General features: G+C 43.3%; 1 protein-coding gene across 45 annotated transcripts in view; it reads left to right on the forward strand.

Moving 5' to 3' along the window:
- Positions 1-25,000, forward strand: part of LOC135097707 (uncharacterized) — a 97,850-nt gene that overhangs the window by 7,591 nt on the left and 65,259 nt on the right. For 27 of the 45 annotated variants that reach the window (XR_010266029.1, XR_010266039.1, XR_010266036.1 and 24 more), the window contains exons 2-3: positions 16,822-17,048; positions 18,106-18,201. The exons of 6 other annotated variants lie outside the window; for them this stretch is intronic. Coding sequence is in view for 1 of the 39 variants with exons in the window: in XM_063999695.1 (XP_063855765.1) it covers positions 4,910-5,326 (417 nt within the window). In the remaining 38 variants the exon portion in view is untranslated. Of the gene's footprint in view, positions 1-4,879; positions 5,831-16,821; positions 17,049-17,377; positions 17,642-18,105; positions 18,202-25,000 lie in introns of those variants that run through there. 12 more of the 45 variants (XR_010266043.1, XR_010266046.1, XR_010266017.1 and 9 more) reach the window with 3 other exon arrangements.

The raw sequence follows: 25,000 nt of genomic DNA on the forward strand, positions 1-25,000 counted from the left end.
TATGTCTGTCTCTGTCTGTCTGTCTGTCTGTCTGTCTGTGGTTGTCTGCGTCTCTCTCTCTCTCTCTCTCTCCCTCTCTCTCCCTCTCTCTCTCTCCCTCCTCTCTCTCTCTCTCTCTCTCATCCCTCTCTCTCTCTCTCTCTCTCTCTCTCTCTCAGAGATCTGTGTGTGTGTGTGTGTGTGTGTGTGTGTGTGTGTGTGATTTCACATAATTCTTCGTATTTTTCCATAATAATAAAATATTCTTTGATTTTCCTCACAATTCCATCATAAACTACTGAGAAAACATTCACTCATACAATATATTTTCCAATTCTCTATAATATTTTCTTTGATTCATTGCGTCCATTAAAACCCAAACATCATTCTTCTTCTCTTTACATCACGTAAACTGCTTCTCTTCTCCCATATACACAACCACAACCACCATCGCCGCCGCAACCACCACCACCACCACCACCACTACCACCACCTGTCCACCCTTCCTTCTTTCAGTCTATTGAAGGCCATCCCAACAAAACTTCTCTCGATTAACTTCTCTCTCCTCCCTCCCTCTCTTCCTTCAGGCTATTTCAGGAAAACTTTTATTCATTAACTTCTTCCTCTTTTCCTTCAATCTATTTCAGAACATTCCAGGAAAAATTCTCTCCTTTAACACACACACACACACACACACACACACACACACACACACACACACACACACACACACACACACAAGCTCAGATCACTACCAGACCGCCCTAAGGAGACCTGACTAGTTTAGATAAGCTCAGATCACTATTGAACCACCTTAAGAAACTCAAACAAGCTCTAACAAGCCTGATAAGCCCAGATAAGCCAAAGCAAGCCCAATAACCCTCGTAGCTAGCGTCACAGGGCTAAGGAGAGTTGTATGCAAAGATATAACCCAACACAACCTTTTCTTTCCTTTTGTACATTCCTTTTTTTTCCCTCACCACACCCTTTATCATAACCACACAAGCTCAAATCACTCTCCTAATAAGCCCAGACGAGCACACTGACTCTCGCAGCGTTCAAAGTACATAACCCTGATTTAATCCAACACCTAAGCCCTTTATTGTCTAGTATACCCATCTTTTTACCCCAAACCCTTTATCGTAACGACATAACCCCAAATCACTCTTCTGGACACCCTTAATAACACGTAATAAGCCCAGTAACCCTCGCAGCGTAGCGTCGGGGGGCTAAGGAGTGTTACATGCAAAGTCCACAAGCTTGATTTAATCCGTGTTTACGCCCTGCCTAGCCGCGCCTGAGTCTCCGGCGGCTGTTCAAGGCTTAGTGGGGCAGCGTCTTGGAGCGAGGCGCACGTGGAGTGAAACATTGGCTAGTCAAACACAAAGCGGCGATATTTCAAGCCCGGTTACTCTCTTTTAACTGAGGGAGAGGAGGAGGAGGAGGAGAAGCAGGAGGAAGAAGAGGAGGAGGAGAAGGAGGAGGAGGAGGACGAGTAGAGAAAAAGAGGCCTTGTTCGTCCTTTTATTATTTTGTAAAATGTTTTTAAAAGGAGAAATTGTGAGGCAAGGGCAATTATTGTGATGTATCTGACCTAGGGAGAGGAGGGGAGAGGGGAGACTGTGAAGGGAGCGAGGGAGAGGAAGAGAGAGAGAGAGAGAGAGAGTTATGGTGGGAGGGAGAGAATTACTGGTGGGAAGGAGAAGCGAAGGGAGAGAGAGAGTCATGGGTGGGTAGGAAGAGAGAGAGAGAGAGAGAGAGAGAGAGAGAGAGAGAGAGAGAGAGAGAGAGAGAGAGAGAGAGAGAGAGAGGTACAATGACATGGTAGGTAGATTGTGAGACAGACAGCCTGAGAAAGTAATAGACAGAGTTGGAAATCGGTAAGTGTATGGTGTGTGCGATGTGGTCGAGAGTGGGAGGGCGCGGGAGGCGGGGCGGTGGGAGAGAGACTGATAAATGTAAATACGAGTAAGTGAATGGGATAAACTGGTGGAGAGATAGATAGAGGAGTCACCAAGTGAATGAAAGACACAGATGCAAATACGAGAAGGTGAATGAAGTAAATTGGTGAATAGATCAATAGATAAGGAGTCAGTAAGTGAAATAGAATAACTGGGTAAGAAGTCTGGATGGAGAAATGAATAGGGAATCAAATGAATAAATGCGTTAATACAAGGAGTAGGTAACGTGGAAGCTTGATAGATTGATTAGCCAATTAGTGAATAAATAGCTAAATACAAAAAGAAGGCAAGGTTAAAAATAATGAAACGTAAGTGATTCGAGTAAACAGACTGATGAATAACTATATTAATAAACAAACATAAATGAATAAACTTTTTCTCAGGCAGCGTGGTGGGTGACTAGGTGAAGCTCGGTAGTCAGGCCATTAGAGTCCAGTTGAAAGAGAGCCTCAAAAGAAGACAAAGTAAATTAATGAATAGGGATGACAGGTGGAGACTGCTAGGGATGTTTTACTGAGGGCCTGCCACGTGTAGGCCTGAAGGCTTCTTGCAGCTTCCCTTACGCCCTCAAAACGTGTTCATATACGAGTAGATGCGTAAACAGTTATATATTTGCTTTTAGTAGATACACATGACATATAAGTAAGAAAACAAATATTTTAATTAAATTGCGAAAATAATGAATTATGATGGTGAAGAAACTTTGTCATTAAAAAAAAAAGGAACAGAATGAATATCAACGGTTTTAAGGTAGTGGATAGTGATGGATAACACACACACACACACACACACACACACACACACACACACACACACACACACACACACACACACACACACACACACTTCAAACACATCACAAGAGGTAATAAAAAGAAGAAGAAGAAACTGCAATAATAATAATAACGGTACTGGAGAATATCAGCATAATTTGGATGGAGTGGTGCACGCAGCCTGCATGTTGAAGCGCCTTGGCCTCTCAGCAGGACTGTTTTCAAAGGCCACATAGATGATCAGTAGGATTCTCATCTCTAACTATTACAAGCTTAAACCCGTTATTTCTTATCCCATCTTGATTACTGACCTTAAGAATTTCGTTTGTTACCCTTATTTACGTCACCAGTACCACAGAAAGACCTCATCAATCTCTTCTTAATTTTTTTTTGTCCTATCCTGACTACTGGTCTTGAGAATTACGTTTGTTTACCGTTGATACATCGCCAGTACCACAGAAAGATCTCATCAATCTCCTCTTAATCTTTTTATCCTATCATGACTACTGACCTTGAGAATTTTGCTTACGTCACCCTTCTTGTATTCTCTGTGGCAATGAAAGACCTATCAGATCCTTCTTTAAACAGACGCCTCACTGGAGACGAGTGAAAGCGTAAATCTTACTTCATCAAGATTTAAGCCATTGTTTCTCTCTACAATCCTGAATGAAAAAAGCACTCTTGAAAACATAACATATATGTATATTTCACGAGAACCCCTTAATGCATTAGAGAGAGAGAGAGAGAGAGAGAGAGAGAGAGAGAGAGAGAGAGAGAGAGAGAGAGAGAGAGAGAGAGAGAGAGAGAGAGAGACAGTAAATTATTGGTGTTTATCAGAATTTTTTCCCATCATGTGCATTAAGGTCGCCATCCAGTGAGAGAGAGAGAGAGAGAGAGAGAGAGAGAGAGAGAGAGAGAGAGAGAGAGAGAGAGAGAGAGAGAGAGAGCGCTGATTTCATACCACTCATTGAATACATTATCACCAGTTTCTCTCCCACGTAGGCCTGAAGAGAGAGGGAGAGGGAGGAGGAGAGGAGTGAGAGGGAGGGAGAGTCACGGTCCAGCGGTCCTCACAGTGTGTAGCAGATTGTTGCTCCCGCGGGTCATGTCAGCCTGATCTGGTAACACAGATAGCCGTCGCCGCCGCCGCCGCCGCCGCCGCCGCCGACCGCCGCGCCGCCTCCTCCTCCTCCTCTTCCTCCTCCTATATTTTTTTAGTTTCTTTTTTTTCTTTTTTCTTGTTTTTTTCTTGTTTTTGTTGTTGTTCCTGTTCGTTCTCGTTCTTCTTTTTCTCCTCCGCCTTCTCTACTTTTTATTGTCATCATCATCATCATCATCATCATCATCATCATCATCATCTTCGTCTCGTTGTTGTTGTTGTTGTTGTTGTTGTAGTTTTCTGTTTTCACGTTCAAAATTTCCTCCACTCTTGTATTTTTTTTCTCGCCCTCTTCCTCGTCAGTTTCCCTTTCCTCCTCCTCCACCTCGTCCTCCTCTTCCTGTTTTTTTTTTTTTTTTTAATACGCGTGAAGGGAACAGACGAAAGACGCAAAAACAAGAAAATGAAAAAAAATAAATAAAAATAATAAACACTCCCTCAAAAATAAAAAGGACAAGCTAAAAAAAAAGAGAAAAAGAAAGAATAATTCAGCTAATGTAGTTTTTGGGGTGTTGGTAATCTCTTTGAAAATTACATGTTATGATGGCACTGATGATATTGATAGACACCTTGTTTACTGATAAGCAAAACTACACGAGGAAAGCATTGGTGTAATGAAGATTAGTGTGGTTGCGAAAGGATGAGTGTGTGTGTGTGTGTGTGTGTGTGTGTGTGTGTGTGTGTGTGTGTGTGTGTGTGTGTGTGTGTGTGTGAGTTTTGTGTGTGTGTGTGTTTTGTGTGTGTGTGTGTGTGTGTGTGTGATGTGTGTGTGTGTGTGTGTGTGTGTGTGTGGTGTGTGTGTGTGTGTGTGTGTGTGTGTGTGTGTGTGTGTGTGTGTGTGTGTGTGTGTGTGTGTGTGTGTGTGTGTGTGTGAGTGTCTGAGTGAGTGAGTGAGTGTGCACGCTTGATATCTCGACACACACACACACACACACACACACACACACTTCCTCACAGGGAGGCGTCAGGCCGTTCGCTATCAGGGCTCTGTCTCTAATTTACAACAGCTGACATGTGGGGTCTCCCAGGGGACCAAGATGGGTCCTCTATGCTTCCTCCTCCTCATTAACGACGCCCTCACTGACACCCCCCCTCGCTGGAAGTATGTGGACGACTGTACCGTGGGCATCCCAGTTTCCACCAAGAACCCGGACTACTCGCCACTGCAAGCAATTCTGGAGCGACTGCAGACGTGGACAGAGGAGAGCAGGATGACCATCAACCACAGCAAAACTGTGGTGATGCATTTCTGTACCTCCTCTGTACCAGTGCCCCCTCCTCGGCTCACAGTGGGCCCTCACCCCCTCCAGGTGGTCCCAATGTGCCAAGCTTCTCGGAGTCACGGTGGACGACCAGCTGACCTGGAAGCAGCATGTCGCCAGCACCGTGAGATCAGCTACCTACAGGCTGTACATGCTGCACAGACTCAGGTCGCTGGGGACGCCGACAGATGAGTTAAGGGGGGTGTACCTTATCTTCATCCTCCCCAAACTCATGTACGCCTCCCCAGCGTGGTCCTCCTCCCTCACACACACTCAACAGCTACAGCTAGAGAGTGTGCAGAAAAGGGCGTGCAGGGTCATCCTTGGCCCTGCATACACCACCTATGAAGAAGCCCTGACCACCCTGAGTCTGTCCAGACTATCCACCAGGCACCGAGAGGCTCTGGAGAAGTTTGGGAGGGGACTACTGCATCACCCACGTCTCAGAAACATGCTGCCGCCTGACGCGCCTCCCCCGACCCGTGCCACCAGACACCACAACAAGATAACGCCCCTAAAGGCGCCGCGCACGGACCGGTACAGACTCAGTGCGATTCCCACCATGGTGCGACCCATCAATCAATAGTCTCTTCTAGATTAGACTTACCTTTAGGATTAATGTTAAGTATTTCCCCACCCCCAATGTACATTTTCACTTTGTTAACTGCCTAAATAATAAACCGTTTATTATTATTATTATTATTATTATTATTATTATTATTATTATTATTATTATTATTATTATTATTACACACACACACACACACACACACACACACACACACACACACACACAGATCACTAACACTTAACAAAGCTTCATTATAACACGAGTGACCACACCGCTCTTTAACACGCCCCGCCCCGCGGGGCGTGTTAAAGAGCGGTGTGGTGTTAAAGAGCTCTTTATCTTTATCCTTTTTCTCTTGCTTCTCCTTTTCTCCTTGTCCATTTTTTTTTTTCACTTCTTCCTTCCCAACTCCTTCCCTATTCCTCTTCCTTCTCTATCTTCACCTTCACCACCATCACAATCATCACCCTCACTTCCCTCACCATCCTATCTTCTTCACTCTTCCACTCTCACACTCCCTTACTCAAAAATTCTCCCTTTCCTTCTTTTCTCCACTTATCCTCTTTTTCCTTTCCTTCTTCCTTTCCCTTTCTTATTCCTTTTCTCTCTCCTTCCCTCCCTCGTAGCTGCAGTCCTTCCCTTCTTCCTCTCCCTTTCTTCCCTCACTTTCTCTCCCTCCCGGAAGCGACGTCATTAGGGAGAAGGAAGGCGAGCAGTGACGTCATCAGGGAGGGAGGGAGGGAGAGAGGGGGAGGGGGAAAACGCGCTACAGGGAGGGACGGAGGAGAGAAAATAAGATAGGGAGAGAAGGGAGAGGGAGGGAGGGATGCCACTTGCTGAGATATGGGTGGTGGGAAGGGAGAGGGAAGGGAGTGTTACCAGTAAGGGAGAGGATTAAGTGATTGTTGTTGTTATTGGTCGTATTAAAACTGTCGCTGGAATGTGTAACAGCTCACAAAAATCACCTGCATAGAATATTTACTAACACCGACAAGGGAGGAAAGGCATCAATTAAAGAACCTGTTGTTACTATTACTCGTATTAACATTTCCACTGTGACAGGAGACCGTTAATGAAAATCACTGTGCTGAAGGAAGAACACATTAAAACAATATATTTTCCAGTTTCTTTTTAGTATAGTGTTTAAATGTGCATTGTTACGATTATTGCTTGAATTAAAACCTCCACTACGCTCTGTGTGAAATCTTTACTTGGCACCCATAAGGAAGAAACGGGATAAAAAATTGTAGGGTTTCCAATTTCGTGACTCCAGTGAAATGTTCAGAGGTGGATGTAGAAGAGAAGTGCCTGGAGTCACTTCGTAAACTGTGTGAAAAAAAAAAAAAAATGCGGCGAAAACATTGAGAGACGCGAAACAGGAAAGCTAAAAAAAAAAAAAAAAAAAAAAATCCGAATTCCATGCTTGTAGTGAAAATATTAGAAGTGGACTTAGAAAAACAATGTGACTGAGAACTGAAAATTTGTGACAGACAACGATGCAACTCTGATGGTCAAATAAAGTAATTTAGATATAACTCATATATCTGACAATACACGGCAGGAAGAAAGAGAGGAAAAACCCAAGAGAAGCTTCATGGATGCAGTGAAAGAGGACATGCCTGTATTGGGTGTGACTGAGGGAGGCGCAGAAGACCCGAGCACGTTGGAGGAGGAGGCAGCCTACAAAAGTAGTAGTCATTTGGTGCTCAGATAAAAACACTCATTCTCAACTTAGCAAATACTGAAAGGGAAGAAAAAAATAAGCCGAAATTGTAAAAAGAAAAGAAAATAGTAATTTGGTGCACTCATTCTTAACTTAGCAAATAGTGAAAGGGAAGGAAAAATAAGCCGAAATTGAAAAAAAAAAGTAGGATTATAGTAATTTGGTGCACAGATAAAAACACTCATTCTCAACTTAGCAAATACTGAAAGGGAAAGGAAAAAATAAGACGAAATTGAAAAAAAAAGTAATAGTAATTTGGTGCACAGATAAAAAACACTCATTCTCAACTTAGCAAATACTGAAAAGAAAGAAAAAATAAGCCGTAATTAAAAAAAAAAAAAAAATAGTAGTAATTTGGTGCACAGATAAAAAACACTCATTCTCAACTTAGCAAATACTGAAAAGAAAGAAAAAATAAGCCGTAATTAAAAAAAAAAAAAAAAATAGTAGTAATTTGGTGCACAGATAAAAAAAAAAACACTCATTCTCAACTTAGCAAATACTGAAAGAAAGGAAAAAGAAACCACAATCGAATCTTATCAAACACAAATTATTTAAAACGCAAACTAGAGATAACATTTAATAGATATACATAAAAAAAATAACAATTTGTATATTAGTAATACATATGTTGTTCTTCAGGCAGAAACGCGAAAGAACAGCATGATGCAAGGGAAGTGAATGAAATGTATCAGGTATTAGTGTCAGGAAAAAAAAAAAAACGAGAATATTAAAGAGAGATATGGAAAGCTCAAAGTATCAGTGTGCATCGATATTCTTGCATCAGGGAACATGAGGAGCTTTTCAGAGCAACATAAAAGGGAACAGAACGAAAAGGATCAGTTACGAGTGTCAGGAAAAAAAAAAAAGTGTTAAGGACTGGGAAGGGAAGACCAAAGTATCGGACAGTCAGTAACAGTGAATATCAGATAAAATAAAGAGTCAATAAGTATGAGGCCATTAGGAAAGGTATCAACACGTTACAGGGAGAGGATTATGGTGTGGGAGGGTGTGAGGGAGAGGTGAGGGAGTGAAAGGGCCAATGGCAAGTGTCACAGGGAGGGTCAGGAAGGCACGTGGCAAGGAGGGGAGGGGGGGGAGACTTACTACTTATCGTCCTGATGGTTTTATTGACCTCCCCATGACCTCCCCCTGACCTCTCCCTTTGCCTGATCCTCCTAGCCTCCCTGACCTCCCTGACTCAGCTCAATAAACACTTAAGGTCACCCTTCCTCACTCCTTCCCTCCATTCCTCTCCCTTCCTCTTACTCTTCTTCCATTCTTCTCTCTCTTTCACTCCTCTCTCTCTCTTTTCCTCTATTCTGATTCAATTTTCAATCACATTTCCTTCATTTTTCTCCCTCTTTCATTTCTCTTCCTCCTTCTCTCTCTCTCTCTTTTTTCCCTTTTCTTCCATCTTGTCTCTTTATCAGTCTTCTTTCTCTTTTCCTCCCTCTTATTCTTTTATTCTTTCTCTTCCATTTCCTTTCTTTCGCTGTTCACCTCTCTATTACTCCTCTCACTCTCATTCCCTCTCTCTCTTCTCTTTTTCCTTCCTCTTCCTCTTCCTCTTTTCAGTTTTTTCCTATTTTCTTTCACTTTTTTTCATTCTTTTCACTCATTCTAGTTTCTCTCTCTCTCTCTCCTCTCTCTCTCCTCCTCTCTCTCCTCTCTCTCCTCTCCTCTCTCCTCTCTCTCTCTCTCTCTCTCTCTCTCTCTCTCTCTCTCTCTCTCTCTCTCTCTCTCTCATGTTTATTTCAACAGTTCTGGTCAAATATATTACAAGGGACGAGGCACTATATCTGGCTACCTTAATAATAATATCACATCAGCCAACATAGATTTAATTAAGTCCTTCTTTACTTTGAATCATTAAGAGCAAACCTTTTCTGGAGCAATTCATTATTTCTCGATGGAAGAATTTGCAATGACTTTTCTCATGCATTTTTTTTTATCATCACGTTATTTACTTCATGATAAATACCTCATATTCATTCTCATTCTCCTCCTCTTCCTCCTCCTCCTCCTCCTCCTCCTCCTCTTTCTCTTACGTCTTCTTATCTTCCTCCTCACCTTCAGCCTCTCCCTTACCCTCTGCTTGCTATTTTCACCCTAACCTAACAGCTCAAATATCTCCCTCACTCCCTCACTCCCCGTCACAAGCTGGTTTGTCCCCTTACCTTCCCCTCGCCGCTTCTGTGACAGCTTTACGTTGTCTTCAGAATTTTTTTTTTTTTTTACATCGCAATCACGTTAAGGGGGAGAGAGGGAGGGGGAGAAAAAATCTGGGGAGGTAATTCCGTTTCCTCGTAAATTCACCACATCTGTCTCCACCACACGGAATGAAAAATTGTCTCTTATTTCTCCCCTCTTGTTTTGGAGGGCGTAGGTGGAGCGGGTGGAGAGGAGCGAAGTGGGTGGTGTGTGGAGCAGTAGGTGGAAGGTTGATAACTCCTGCCACTGGTTTGGTGTGTGTTTGTGTGTCGTTGTGTTGGTCTCGCTGAGGGGAGGAATATTTGTTGTTGCGCCTCATTATTTATTACTCGCTAGAGGGAAGTAACCTGAAGGGCGCGCTGTGAATGGTGTACTCAGTGGTCCTCTGTGATAAGTAGGCGCCATTCATCTCACTCTTCCTTTCTCATTTTTTTTTTTATTTTCCTCGTCACTTTTATCACTTTAGTGTGTAGTCTTCACTTTGTCTTGGTTTCAGGTTATGTAAGTTTGTGCTCTCTCTCTCTCTCTCTCTCTCTCTCTCTCTCTCTCTCTCTCTCTCTCTCTCTCTCTCTCTCTCTCTCTCTCTCTCTCTTGGCCTCCTTTCTCGTCTTGTTCGACCTCCGTCTCGTCATCTTGGACCTCCTTTCCCTCCTCTTCCTCTTCTCTCTCTCTCATACCCTCATGCACCTCTTCCTTCTTCGTCTTCTCCTCATCCCTTCCTTCCTTGCTTCCTGCCTTGCCCAACACCTCGCCGCCATCCATCACCACGACCACCACATCAAGCGGCAGTGATCAGGTGGAGACTAACCATACCTCCTCCCGCCCTTGTTATAGCGTAAGGAGCAAATCATTCCTACCTTCCCCTCGACCCTATATACAATACGCACATTCCCCTCGCGCCCTATCGATCCAGGAGAGGTCAAGGCATCGGCACAGGGAAGGACGTTATGCAGGAAAGGAGAGGAGCAGGAAGAAAGCATAAGAAAGTGATACTCGGGGAAGCAGGGGCGTAGGAGTGTTGGGGAGCTGGGGACGGGGAGGGAACGAGGTGGTGATGGAGGGGAAAGACGCGAGAGACAAGTAGGGTGTCCATCGCGTTGTCCTGGGGGGAAATAAGACGTGGGTGTGTGGTGGAAACTCTTGCTAGTGTGTCTGGTCGTGTGTGTTTTTTTTTTTTTTTTTTTTTTGCGGAGTTGGTGTTGGTGGAGTCTTGGCCCTTTGTTTTCCCTTGTTTCTCCAGAAGGGGCATAATAAAACACAAAGGAGGAACAAAGAGCTGCTGATTTGTTGGCTCTTTGGAGATTATTGGTGAAAGTGAAAGAAGAGGAAGAGGAGGAACAAGACCACCACATATGGAAAATAAATAGAAGTAGATTTGTCGTTTCCTACAGGGATATTTGTGGTGACTGGACCATCTATTATACAGCAACAGAAATATGATATCATACGTAGATGACGTGGAGGAGAAGAACGATGACGAGAACAAAGACGAAGCGTGGGAGGACAAGGAAGACAAGAATGATTCAAAGGAGGGTGATGACAAGCAGAAAGATGAAAAATAATGATCATGAGGAGGAGGAGGAGGAGGAGGAGGAGGAGGAAAAAAAAAGAAGAAGAAGAGGAAAAATCAAGGCACACACACTGAGTGAGCACTGGCGCCCCGTTATCTACACTTCCACCACACTCCATTAATCCAAACATTATCGTTAAAAAAAAAAAACGCAACTAAATAAGCGAGATATGTAATTAATTTACAAAAACGTACTCATTATAATATAAATAATCCATTTATTGAAGAAGAAGAAGTGAAGAAAGAAGAAATAAGGATATTGAAAGGCATAGAATGGAAGATAGGAAGAGGAGGAGAAAATAAGATAGAGAAAGGAAAATAAAAAGATAGGAAACGAGGAAGTGGTTCGAGACGGGAAAATAGAAAATAAAGTAATGAGAAAGAACGAGAAACTGAGAAACCTGAACGAATGAGGGGAACAGAATGAACAGAAATAAAGGAATGTAAGATAAACGACAAAAAAAAAGAACGAAAAGGAGAGATCATAAAAAAAGAAAGAATAGGAAACGAAGAGCGATAAAAACCGAAAAAAAGGGAAGGTGTTGAAGATAAGAAAGAAAGAAGAGAGAGAGAGAGAGAGAGAGAGAGAGAGAGAGAGAGAGAGAGAGAGAGAGAGAGAGAGAGAGAGAGAGAGAGAGAGAGGAAGTGAAGGAGAGGAGAGATGAAGGGCAACTGGATGGAAAGTAAAGACAAATGTAGAGGAAAGGAAAGAAAAGAGGAAAATGAAGGCAAAGGAAAGAGGAAATGAGAGAAATAGCGGAGGGCATGCTTCACTTCGCCAGCCCAAGTGGAAGCTAATTACTTGTCTGTCTCTCCCCCTTCCTCTCCCTTCTGCCGCACCCTTTCCTCTTCCTTTATTACCCTCCACATTCATCTCATTTTCTCTCTATCCCTCCCCTTTATTCTTTCCTTCCCTATGTTGTTCCTTCTGCTATATACAGATATTCTCTCTCCCTCTCTCCCATCCTCCCTCCCTCCCTCCCCTCTCTCTCTCTCTCTCTCTCTCTCTCTCTCTCTCTCTCTCTCTCTCTCTCTCTCTCTCTCTCTCTCTCTCTCTCTCTCTCTCTCTCTCTCTCTCTCTCTCTTAATACGATTTAATCTCTCTCTTCAAGAACAGCGACGTGTAATCAATGGTGCATTAACTTCTCTTAAGCACAACACTCACCATCATTACACTCCGGCAGCGTTCTATCATTAGGTGTTATCAAGATTGTCTGATGCCTGCAATCTTTCTAATTTTATGGCCACTACATTCTTCCGGCTTCTTAAAGCTGATGTGTTGCTGTATTTATCCTTTTTTTTGTTGGTTTTTGTTTCTCCTGTTGTGTGTGTGTGTGTGTGTGTGTGTGTGTGTGTGTGTGTGTGTGTGTGTGTTTACCCATTCATTCTTTATATTGTCTGTGCCGGTGTTTCCCTCCTTGTTTTTTCTTGCTCCTCTTTTGTTTGTAGTCCTCTGTATTATAATGTTTATCAATTTGTTCTTCATATTATGTGTACCAGTGTCTTCCTTCTTTTTTTCTGTACCTTTCGCTTTGTTATACTCTTTTTTACGATGTGTAAGATTATATATTCTTTCTGTGCTTGTTTTTTTTTTTTATTCTTTTTATAATCTGTATTACGGCCACACGTATTTTCATGTTCGGTTTTTTTTTTCCCCTGCTCTTTCTTTGTTCTCCACACTTATCACTTCTTTGTGTGTTTTATTTTCTTTTGCTTGCTGGTTTAGGAATCATTTCCTATTTATTTCACACTTCACTAAATAAAGAAAGGGAGTTCCATTACTTTCAAGTTAATACTTTATTTGTCTTCCGCACTCATGAATTATTCTTGCTTTTTCCTTCTTTTTTTATTTTATTTTATTTTACTATGCTTTTTATCACAGACAAAAAAAAAAAAAAAAATTCATATAATTTCTAGTTGATATCAGTGTTGCATTTTTAGAAAGTGTAAGAAGGATCTTTGTTGTTCTTTTTTCCTTGAATTTGCAGTGCTCCATATTATAAGACAACGCAGGTTAGAACTTTCTTTAGCTTATATTTGCGGCTTTTTCTTTACTTAGCAGCTTTAGGAATAGTAGCTCTCCTCTTTTCATCGGTGTGATTATTTTGCTCTGCCACGTATTACAAAAAAGAATGCAGGTTTACTTTTCCTGTGGCTTATATCCATTTCTTTCTTCTTTTAGCAGCTTTAGAGATAGCGGGTCATTTTGTAGTGTTCCTACTTATTAATTTGTTCTGGTATGCTTTTTATTACACAAAGAAAGCAGGGCTAACATTATTATTATTACTGTTGTTGTTGTTGTTGTTGTTGTTGTTGTTGTTGGCTGTTCACGTTCCTTTGGTGGACGGTTTCGCGGGTGACTGCTGTGAGCTGACAACAACCACAGCAACCACAGTCAACACGCCATTGTTGCTGACGCGGCGTGGCACTCATGCATTACAAATCTGACACGCTCCTCCGCTACTGTGATTCCCGATAACTCGACTGTATTTCACGTCATTTTTCCTTTACAACTGTGCCGCGTCAACGAAACTCTCAACACGGTTCTTGGTCACCGCGGTTCACTATTGTCCCGGTCTCCGTTGACGAGCCTCGGTCACTCATCGTGTTCTGCTAAGCGATGCATTTCCGTTTTAAAAGTATGTTCGGTTAAATCAGGTTCGATTGCGGTGTTCTTTCAATGTTGTTCTTTGTCCGATAACGTCCCCCAATAAGTTTTTCTGTTCGCTTAGGTTAAATTGTAGTGTTTTCTTAATGTTGTTCCTTGTTCGGTCACGTCCCGCAAAGCATTTTTTTTTTTTTCAGTTCACGCAGTTCTCTGTTCACTTGGCTCAGTGTTGATTTCTATTGATGGATTTTTCTTTAATTAGGCTCCATGTTAGTGCTGCTCTCTATTGATGGATCATTGTTAATATAGTCCTCTGTTAATATGGTTCCCTGCTAATATCGTTTTCTGTTGGTGTGGTCTCTGTAAATATAGGTCTGCGTTAACGGAGTTGTCTCTTATCTCGGATCTCAGTTCTGGCGGTTCTCCGTTAAAGATGCCAGCCCCCAAAAAGTGCAGCAAAAAAAACATTATCCAAAATCATGAGGAGTGTCTTGAAGCTTCCAGCATGGAACAGTTCCGGTCAACGTTCAAAGTCTCTCTTAACGCGGGTTCCTGTCAGTGCGTTTCTCTGTTGCCTTCCTCCCGTCAGCCACAGTCGCCTGCCACGTGAGTCAGCGGCCCCATCACGAGGGGAAACTGAACTATTACTCCCATCCCAGGCGGCCGATTTATGTTTTCCTCATGTGACCTGCTCCCTCCTTCTCCTCCTCATCCCCTCCCCCAGCCTGCATGAGGGAGAGAGAGAGAGAGAGAGAGAGAGAGAGAGAGAGAGAGAGAGAGAGAGAGAGAGAGAGAGAGAGAGAGAGAGACGCATAAACCTACGTATATCTGCTCTTTCCTATAAAAAAAAAGTACACCTATGCATTAACAACTGAAAAAAAGAGATAAATAATAGAAAAAGTCAAGACGTGCAATTCAGTGAAGCACATTGAGCAGCATGCAGTTATCACCATCACCACCATCACAACCATCACAACCATCACTATCATGGCGGAGAGGAGGAGGATAATGATGAAGAAAGTGTTGGTAATGAGGCGGCGCTCCTCACTTAACACCTCCTGTGAAGTCATTACAGCCTCCATAATTACCCAGCTGACAAATCCGCCGCGCCGCACCGCACATTTACAGCCGATCAATATGGAAACACACCCGGAGAAACACCAGGAGAAATACCCTCCCCATTCTTGCAGCAGCGGTACCTTCAGCGCCTACTACAGGAGAGGAGGTGGGGGGGTTCCGATCGTCTCGCGGCGCGCCACATATGCATCGCAGTCTCGCTCGGGTGTTCGCGGGAGCGATTACCACATGCACTTCGGCAAACGAGGCGACCAGTCGTGCCTCCGTCGTGAGGAGAGCAGCGGAAAGGGCGTGAGGCTTCCGGTGTGTGTGTGATTAAACGTATTCACAAAGACTTTACCTTCATCTTGCCTTCCTCTCTCCTGTTTCTCCTCCTCCTGTGGTCATCGTAAGCCTTCTCTTCCTTTCAGCACACGTGGTCCTCCTCCTCCTCCTCCTCCTCTTCCTTTCCTCCCTTCTACCTTTAATCCTCCTCTTCCTTCAGTCTCCTCTTCTTCCTCCTCCTCCTCCTCTTCCTTCTTCTTCTCTCCATTCCTGTCCGCCATCACCTCCACCTCCTCCTTCCTCTTTGTTATTGTAATGAGAGTGCTTTGTCAGCTGACTCTGTCTGGATATTCTTCTTCCTTTCAATTTCCTCTTTTCTTTGGGTGAAATTATGCGAATAGGAAGTAGCGGCACGAAGGTAAACAGGTGCACAGGATTGCAGGAAACAAAACGGAAGGAACACTGAGAAAAAGTGAGACAGCGTAAAAGATATACATGGAAAAAGGAGAGGATAGGAGAGGAGGAAAGTTAAAATTTATTCCTGTCTGCGTTCTTTCCCCTCATCTTCCTCTCACTCACTTAATTCATCCTCCTTCACTCACCCTGCCTGTCCTCCTCCAGCCCTCTCTCAGCCTCACAATGCCTGCCTCTCCACCTTCTCCACCCACTCCACACTCCAGCCTGGCACGGATGCACCGGGTAATCGAAGGCTCCCTGGCAAGGCGACGTGCTTGCATACCTGAGTTTACCTTCACCTGGCCTGGGGTGAAAAGTCGATGGTACACTCTGGGTGAAAACTTGAGAGAGAGAGAGAGAGAGATTCGTGTGTATCATAACAGACTTAGAAGGCAAAACACGCCCTTTGCCCCAACACTCTGCGCCACTCACTGCTACTTAGAATAACATCAGCATAAACAGCTTCTCTTTTTGTTACGTTTTTTTCTGTGTTCCATAATCATCCGTTCGCTCTAAAGGGTCGGTGCTCTGGGTGGACGAAGCGTTTCAATCCCTTTCGTGTGTAGTTCCATTATTTAGTGGCGGTCGTTAATCAAAGGCGCCCGCAGACACCCACACACTATGCCACCGGTCACTGCTCACTCCGGGATCCGAACAGGAGGGCGAGACACGCTGAGTGGAGCTTCATCGGGTTGATTCGGTTTCCAAAGCGAATCCACTAATCTATTGTTACGAATTAAGCCTGTTTATTTATGTTCATGGCCGCGGCGGATTTTTTTTTTTTTTTTTTTTTTTTTACTATTTATCGGGGATTGCTGCCTAAATCTAATCCGTCAGATTGTGTTTCTGAATTTCGTCACTGAATGTGTTATTGTTATTGTGTTTCCTGAAGATGAGATGAACATGAATTTGCTTCTCTGTTATTATGAGAATGAGGGATGTGTGTGTGTGTGTGTGTGTGTGTGTGTGAGCTGAGCAAACAAAAGAAACGCATCATGACGCAGAAAATAAGACTAGACAAACAGACAAGAGAGAGAGAGAGAGAGAGAGAGAGAGAGAGAGTGGTGGAGTACAAAGGCGAAGGAATACAACACACGCATGCACGCGCGCGCGCATACACACACACACACACACACACACACACACACACACACACACACATTACTCTATTTCAGTGGTTAGCAACACGTTGTACACTTCCCAGGACGGTGACCTCAAGACTTAGAAACACTTAACGTAACCTGACGGGGGGGAACACCTTCTTTCTCCCGCAACGCAATGGACCAACACGAATAGCTGGAGGTCGGGGGACAGGCGCGCGCGAAGGCAGACGGCGACAGATTCGTGACTCAAAACAAAAGCATCGTGACAGCACAAGTGGGAGCGTCCGTCATTCTTCACTGCAAGACCTCAAGTGCGACTGGCGGCCTGGTAAGTGACGGAGTGTGTCAGCAAGTTACCTTAAGATCTGAAGCTCCTGTGGGGAAGTGTCGGTACCTTGATGTGACTGAGGTTGTGTTGATCTCTCGCCCGTATTCTTAAACGCTTTTGTTCTTTAATTAAGAGTATTTTCAAGGGATACAGCGATGATTTATTGAATTTTCTTGTGTCTGAGTTTGTTATTAAGACTATTTTCAAAAGCCACGCATATATTCGTCTTGTTCTCGTGGGTCTTTTCCCTTCTGAGATGAATCTACACCCTTAAAAAACTCTAACTTCTCCTAGAACCTATTAAAAGTAAAACACTAAATATTCACCAGATTTTTTTAAGAATACGCTGCTCTGAGGCAAGCACTGAGAAACCAGGAATGTCATGGCCTCCAATACGATGACTGGTGAGGTAAACAAGTTATGTCACTCGTGATGGCGCAGGCGGCGAGTGGAGGCGAGGCTGCCCACCGCCATCCTCTGAGTGGCATTAGTGCAGGAGTCCTTGTCTCATCAGCCTCGGCCTCCACAAACACGGGCTGCTTTAACACTTGTGAATACAAGGCAAAAAACATGGTGACTCGAGCAACTTTTCTGTGAGTTTATTGCACTTCCTGAGGGAGTACTGGCTTAGGATATATATAATTACCTATTTTGTATTTATCTTTTAGTTATATTTCTATTTTCATTTTATTTTATTTTTATGAGGGAACTATCAATTATCAGTGGAGAATTCGTAGTGATTGTTTAGCATATATTTACGCAGAAATATATGCAGTTTCAAACCACAGCATATTACATACATACATCTAAGACAACTAGGTCACAGTGGGTCAGTAGTAAAGTCCTTGGTTAGAAACTTAAACTGCAAGGCGTTGGAGCATCTTCTTATGGCCTTAACAATGTGCTTACGATACACAACAATAGCTTAGGCAACAGTGACGTGGATGTACTGCACACCATCAACCCAAGCCCGTTAAGCGAACAATAACACTTGTCTAGACACACACACACACACACACACACGTGCTAAGACCATGACCGTCTGTGTGCTCTGCAGGTGTCTTGGATCAGGAAGAGGGACTACCAGCTCCTGACGGTGAGTCTGCACACACACTCCAGTGACGACCGCTTCTCCATCAACTACTTGCATTGGGTGAGTGTTTCCTCTCGTGTGTGTGTGTGTGTGTGTGTGTGTGTGTGTGTGTGTGTAGAGGGGGTATTTTCTCATGAATGTAAATATTAATGTATAGACTCTCTCTCTCTCTCTCTCTCTCTCTCTCTCTCTCTCTCTCTCTCTCTCTCTCTCTCTCTCTCTCTCTCTCTCTCTCTCTTTGGCCCTATATTTAGCAGTGCGAATTCCAGGCACTGCAGGTGTTTAGCTGAAAGAAAATGTCACGTTGCGAGAGAGACCAGTGTGCAATGACTCTTGGATTGAAAATATTGAAGTGCAGTTGTGTGCATGACCTAATGAAGGTGACGCCAAGCACACTCATTGATTTAACGGTAAATTTTTTTTTAACAATGAAGATGAATAAATCAAAGTCAATAACATGAACAGTTAATCATTAAGCAATATATTAGCTTCGATTACTAATTAAAAGTTAATAAAAAAAACTGACATGGAATAAAAATCATAAACCAATATTTCCTAAACTCTTCAGTTCTTCCTTATTTAATGAATTGAAGTAAGATTTAATTAATTTTCATGTTCATTACAAATCAAGCATTTCAACGCTTCACATGCATGCATATTCACAGACAACAATAATGTTAACGAAACACAGATGAAGCACAACACTCATGATTGCAGTCGTCCAATCAGTCCCTAACATCCTCGTCCATATTAAACACGATGACGCCCAAAATATTTGTTTGCAATTACACACATGCACGAAATATTGCCATACACTCTCATTAAACCCTGCTGGTCATGATGTCGGGCGGCCACCACTGCCTGACACACACACACACACACACACACACACACACACACACACACACACGTTCACCATAACGCCTACAATTGAGTAACAAGACTGAGGATGTATTGTGTGTGGCGGCGCAGGTGTGTGCTGTCTTATCCCAGCGGCGAGCTAGTATTGTGGCGCCATTGTGTTGCCATTGCAGTCAACACTTCACCGAGTTTTTTTGAGGCCACGGCGGCTCGGGATGAGAGTCGCGGTAATACGGCTTGAGGGTGGCGCGGCGAGCGGCGGCACGAGGCTCGGCGCTCACTCCTGGCGGAGAGCCTGCACCTGCTGCCTCGTCCACACACACACACACACACACACACACAGTATACACTAGGCACTTTATCCTTCCACCATATTCTTGTGCCGAAATCCGAAAACCCTATACTGAAATATATTCCCATAAGACGAGTCTGTGGCAGGATTTGTTGCTCATCCACCCACCTCACCAACCCTGCACGATATCAAGGATGCTTTATATATATATATATATATATATATATATATATATATATATATATATATATATATATATATATATATATATATATATATATATATATATATATATATATATATACACTTCCAAAAACAGAGAAGCATCCTAAACATCAAAGACCTAAGATAGTATCAGCCGAGAGAGAAGGAATGCAACAGAAAACGAGCTACAAGACCGCTTACGGAGCGAAGACTATAGCATGGTGGCATGAGGTGGTGGTGGTGGTGGTGGTGGTGTTAGGGGGTGTGAAGGAAGCGCACGAACTTCCAGCACCGCGTTATGGCGGACGCAGATGAGGACCCAAGCAAACTAACAGCGGCCATATACTCTCTCTCTCTCTCTCTCTCTCTCTCTCTCTCTCTCTCTCTCTCTCTCTGGTGTAAGCATTTCGTCTCCAGGGCGATACATTACGAAGGAGGGGGAGGGGGGGGGCGTAAAACAAGGCGCGGCAGGAAGGAACACCGTGCTTTGGATGCGGTTTAAGGCAAATACCCATCACGGGCGGGACGCATCACCATCACCGGAATTTTACTGGTAATTCCCGGCTGGAGAAGGCAGGAAGGGATCGAGAAGGGGGAGGAAGGCAGTATTTAGGGCAATGGCGGCGTGGGGAGCTGCGGTAGGCAGGAATTATTGTTTATTATTGGATAAAAATAATGACTTTTATGTTTATTTAGGAGAGCTTCGGCAGGATCCCATTTTTCACGCAGGGCCAATTAAGGAAAGCTGGTGCATGATCCTTTTTTCCCGGTGTCGAGCCAATTACGAGCACCTAGGAGTTGGGCGCCAGGCGAGTGCTCATTTCACTAGTCCGGGGATCGCCATGCCGCCAAGACTTATATTTCCGAGTAACTTTCCATTTCAGCATAATTTATTTTCGAAACTTTTCCGAGGCGACTGGGGAGCTTTGCCAGGCTTTCACTGAGTATAAATATGCGCTGGAAAGCTGGAAAAATGGCTGGTGCGCGCGCGTGCGCGCGAGCGTGCACGTACGCACGCTCGCACCCACACCACACACACACACACACACACACACACACGGCGAAGCAAATGGGCAAGCCTCTTAGTGTGTAGCCCCTGTTCACCTTGCAGCAAATACGGGATGTAACCCGAGGGGTTGTGACCTCGCTGTCCCGGTGCACAGTGGGACCAAATGATAAATTTCTGGCCAAAATAGGAGATTACAGTTTACTAATTTACACTGGTCCAGCGAAAGTTATGAAGTAGCATGTCGGAATACCGTGGTTATTTCCGGCATAAACCATTCCATGATGATTTTACAGAGCATATAATGATGTTCAGGAAAAGAGAAAATCATTATATTTTTGTTATTTTTTTACATGTAACAAACAGGAATCGCTGTAAATAAATGGCTATTATTCTTTTTTTAATGTGATAATACAGATATAAGGAAAAGTATTTAATATTAGGTTTTATAATAGACTTAGTGAAATGCCTGTATGGTAAGATCGGGTCATATCGGATGCCGACACCCAATTAGTTTGGAAGAATATACATAAATAAACATGTCTGTAAAGAAAAGGGCTCCACATACGTCCACCATTAAGAATAAGAGAGTTTATCTACAACAGCATTCGAATTTCGCGCGAGAAGGAGACTGGGAGGGAGGGGCGCGCGCAAGTTCTCTCAGTCTTCTATAACAGCACCACACACACCGCCCAGTGTTTAAACAATCTGATAAAGCCTTCATTAGTTCAAGGTTAGACCTACCATTTCTGTACTTATATTTTGAATATATAGAGAACGTCCAAGTGTGCATGTAATAATATATAATGCAAATTTTGGTGAAAAAAAAGTAAAAGAAACTGTTAAGCCGTCACGCAAATATAACAAAATGAATAAAATAGTTAGCCCTAATAATTAAAAAGGAAATCGTGCATATTCAGCAGTAACTTGCTTAATATGACTTTACTACAAACACAGACAAGTATAGATGTATTGTTTCTTTAATTTCAGATGGCGGGGATTGCTAGAAGTGTTCTATTAGACAAGTATATATCACGTAGAGACTGCCACTCATTTGAACAAGTTATTTCTAATGTAATATCAGAACATGAGATATTGCATCACCACACACCGACACTGACACCTGCAGCAATTTCAACCTTTAAAAATGACTTCCAGACACGATGGAGAAAGGCAAATTACATCAATGCCAGGTTCCAAAAGAATATTAGTGTTTGGCTCTCAAAGGAATTAAAATTACAGGAAATTGAGGACAGTACACAACATGAGATCTCAAACACCAGTGAAGCAGGTCATTCAAAGAGAGGTCGATCATCTGCAGACTTCAAAACTGCTAGTGAAAGAACAAAGCCAAGAAAAACAGAAGTAAGAAGAAATATTCAGCAGAAGAGCTTGTCTTTGCAGCTCAGATGAAACTTAGGAATTCTGGGAGAAATCATGCTGCGAAGATTTGTAAGGAGTAGCATTAAGTACCCCTACTAGGTAAACAAAAATGATAAAGAAATTGGTGAACAAAACTGAAATTCCTCTGACTCCACACGAGGCACTTTCCATAATGCTCAATACAAACATGAGCAAAAGTACTTACAATTATTAAAGAACCATCCATAAGGAAAGAAACTGTACACTTTATCCATCCTACAAAAGTGTGGTAGAAGCTACAAAGACTTGTTATCCCCCGGGCATTAACATCAGTGATTTTAAAGCAGAAGTCCCTCTCCAAAACTTGCTTGATAAAACTGCCTCAAGTCTACTGCTTTCTCAGAAAATGGTTGTTGACCTAATCAGATTACAGTCAGCACATACCATGCCACTCTCTTTTGAACTCCTCAGTAAATATGGTTTTGATGGCAGTGGAAATCATTCCCTCTATGCCATGAAATATGACAATACAAATAGTGATGTGAGTGAAACTAACATGTTTGCAACTTTCCTATGCCCCCTTAAGTTATTTGAGAAAAGAAGCAAGATGACAGTCTGGCAAAACCCTGCCCCATGCTCATCTGTTTATTGTCGCCCCCTTACATTGCAATTCATCAAGGAAACTCCACATCTTATTCCATCTGAACATGAATTCATTAAAAATGAAATACACAACCTGATACCAAGTGAAGGAGAGGGTAATACTGTATACCACAAACTGATTCTGACCATGGCCGATGGAAAAGTATGCCAGGCACTAGCCACCACTGCATCTTCCACTTGTTATTTATGTCAACCTGTCACAAAAGCCTCTGGAATGAATAATTTAACTGTAATAAAAGAGAAAGTAACATCAACAGAACATTTAAAATTTGGTATATCTCCTTTGCATTGACTAATAAATACCCTGGAATGTGTTTTGCACATTGGCTGCCGTGTGCAGGTAAAAACATGCTGTGTAAAGGGAGAGCTGCCAAAAAATACTGTAAAGAAAAGAAAAGAATTCAGAGTGAACTAAAAGAAACACTTGGAATTAATGTGGACTTGCCTGCACAAGGTAGTGGCAACACAAATAATGGAAATAGTGCAAGAAGGTTCTTTAGTGAGCCTTCAAAAGCTTCAGCTATTACAAAAGTGGACGAACAACTTATCCATCGATTGTCAGTTATTCTGTTTGCTTTGAATTCGGGTTATGACATCGACACTGAAGCCTACAGGAAGTATGCTGAGGACACAGCACAGCTCTGTGTGACCCTCTACAACTGGTATTATATGCCAGCCTCAGTACACAAGGTGGTGATGCATGGCTCAAGTGTAATCGAGGCTTTGAACATTCCAATAGGGCAGGCATCTGAGGAGGCCATTGAGGCCAGACATAAGGATGTCAGGAATATACGATGCAGCCATACATGCAAAATATCAAGAGTAAGAGTGAATCAAGGGCCCTAAGTTAATTCTTAGGGCACCACGGCAAGCAGCCTCGGCGGGGCTGCCGCACGCTGAGCCGCAGGCGGGATGGATCCTCCTGCAGCGTTGCGGCGCGAGCCACACACTTCAAATGATAATTCAGTTTGTTTCCAGACATTTTATGAAATCACACTTCTTGCTCAAGATTTGTTGAACATGAAACTGAACCACATCCAGGATGACCCGACTCAGTGTTCACGAGCATGGCTGTCTGGGCCTGAAATTGAGCTCAGACCAAGAAAAGAAGCCATTTCCTGCGTCCAGCATGTCACCAACTCTCGGATTCCCTGATTTTTTAACAGAAAACAACAACAGATTGAAAGTCACGCATTGTATTTCAGTAAATGTTACAATGTTACTAAGTGAGCTGTGGCCCAAACATCCTGAGTGAGTGAGGCCTTGATGATCTGTGACACATCTGTCCTGATAATTGCCTGACTCGAGGCTCTTATCACCTGAGTTTTTTTTCTGCTTCAATACCAAGTGATTGTAAACCCCGTACTGTGAGTCCGCCATCATTGACATCACTCCGCAAAGAGGAAATTAATCTGAACTGCCACACATAAGGGAAACTGCAGGAAGCCACCAGACCTACACATGGCTGTCACTTACCGTCCCCATCCATCAATATGTGTAATAATATAAAGATGCCTAATGACTCAGCATTAACAACCTGACTATTGTGTCTTCCACTCCTCCACCATTCATCTCTCCTCTGGGTATCCATTCACCACGGCACAAGCGCTTCCTTCTCACGGATGCACACTTCTACTTATTCCCTTTTCACACCAGAAGGACACGTTTTGGCTTCACCGCTGCACTCTGCCTCTAGATGAACGAAGCGTGCAGAGTGAGGCGGCCAGTGTGAGGCGTGCGGGGTGAGGCGGTGCAGGGATGAGGGGAACAGGGTTAAGAACAGTGGGTGGTCATCAAACACATGATCTGACCTCGTTTCCTGACCTGAGCGAACTGGCCTTCAGACTCAACGGAATGGAAGTTATGGGAGGCGGGAAGTTAGACGATTTACACTGCAGAGAGAGAGAGAGAGAGAGAGAGAGAGAGAGAGAGAGAGAGAGAGAAACTTGGCATCCTTCAGATTATTTATAACCCAGAATCCTGAGCTAAACCAAACAAGGCGAGACGTATCAGAGAGGAAGCGTACAGGCCGACTATGACCACAGCTCTCTCTCTCTCTCTCTCTCTCTCTCTCTCTCTCTCTCTCTCTCTCTCTCTCTCTCTCTCTCTCTCTCTCTCTCTCTCTCTCTCTCTCTGATGCCTCGCCCTCCTGTCCCCGCTGAAGGAGAATGAAGAGCACAGAACGTAATGAAATGCAGACCTAGTGAAATACGAGGGGCGGATATTGCTGCTTGCCTTTCGTGTTTGGGTGAGGCATTAGTAGTAGTGGTAGTGCTAGTGCTAGTGGTGGTGGTGGTGGTGGTAGTAGTAGTAGTAGTGGTGGTGATAGTAGTCGCGTATTGGATGTATGTGTGTGTGTGTGACGTAATTAAGTAAGGTTATGAGGGAATGAGATTTTTTCAACTATTTTTTCCTTGCTAAATGTGTCAGGATATTTTAGCACGTGACGTCGAGAGATTCATAAATTATTC

The sequence above is a fragment of the Scylla paramamosain genome, unplaced genomic scaffold, assembly GCF_035594125.1.
Source record: "Scylla paramamosain isolate STU-SP2022 unplaced genomic scaffold, ASM3559412v1 Contig29, whole genome shotgun sequence".
Taxonomy (NCBI): domain Eukaryota; kingdom Metazoa; phylum Arthropoda; class Malacostraca; order Decapoda; family Portunidae; genus Scylla; species Scylla paramamosain.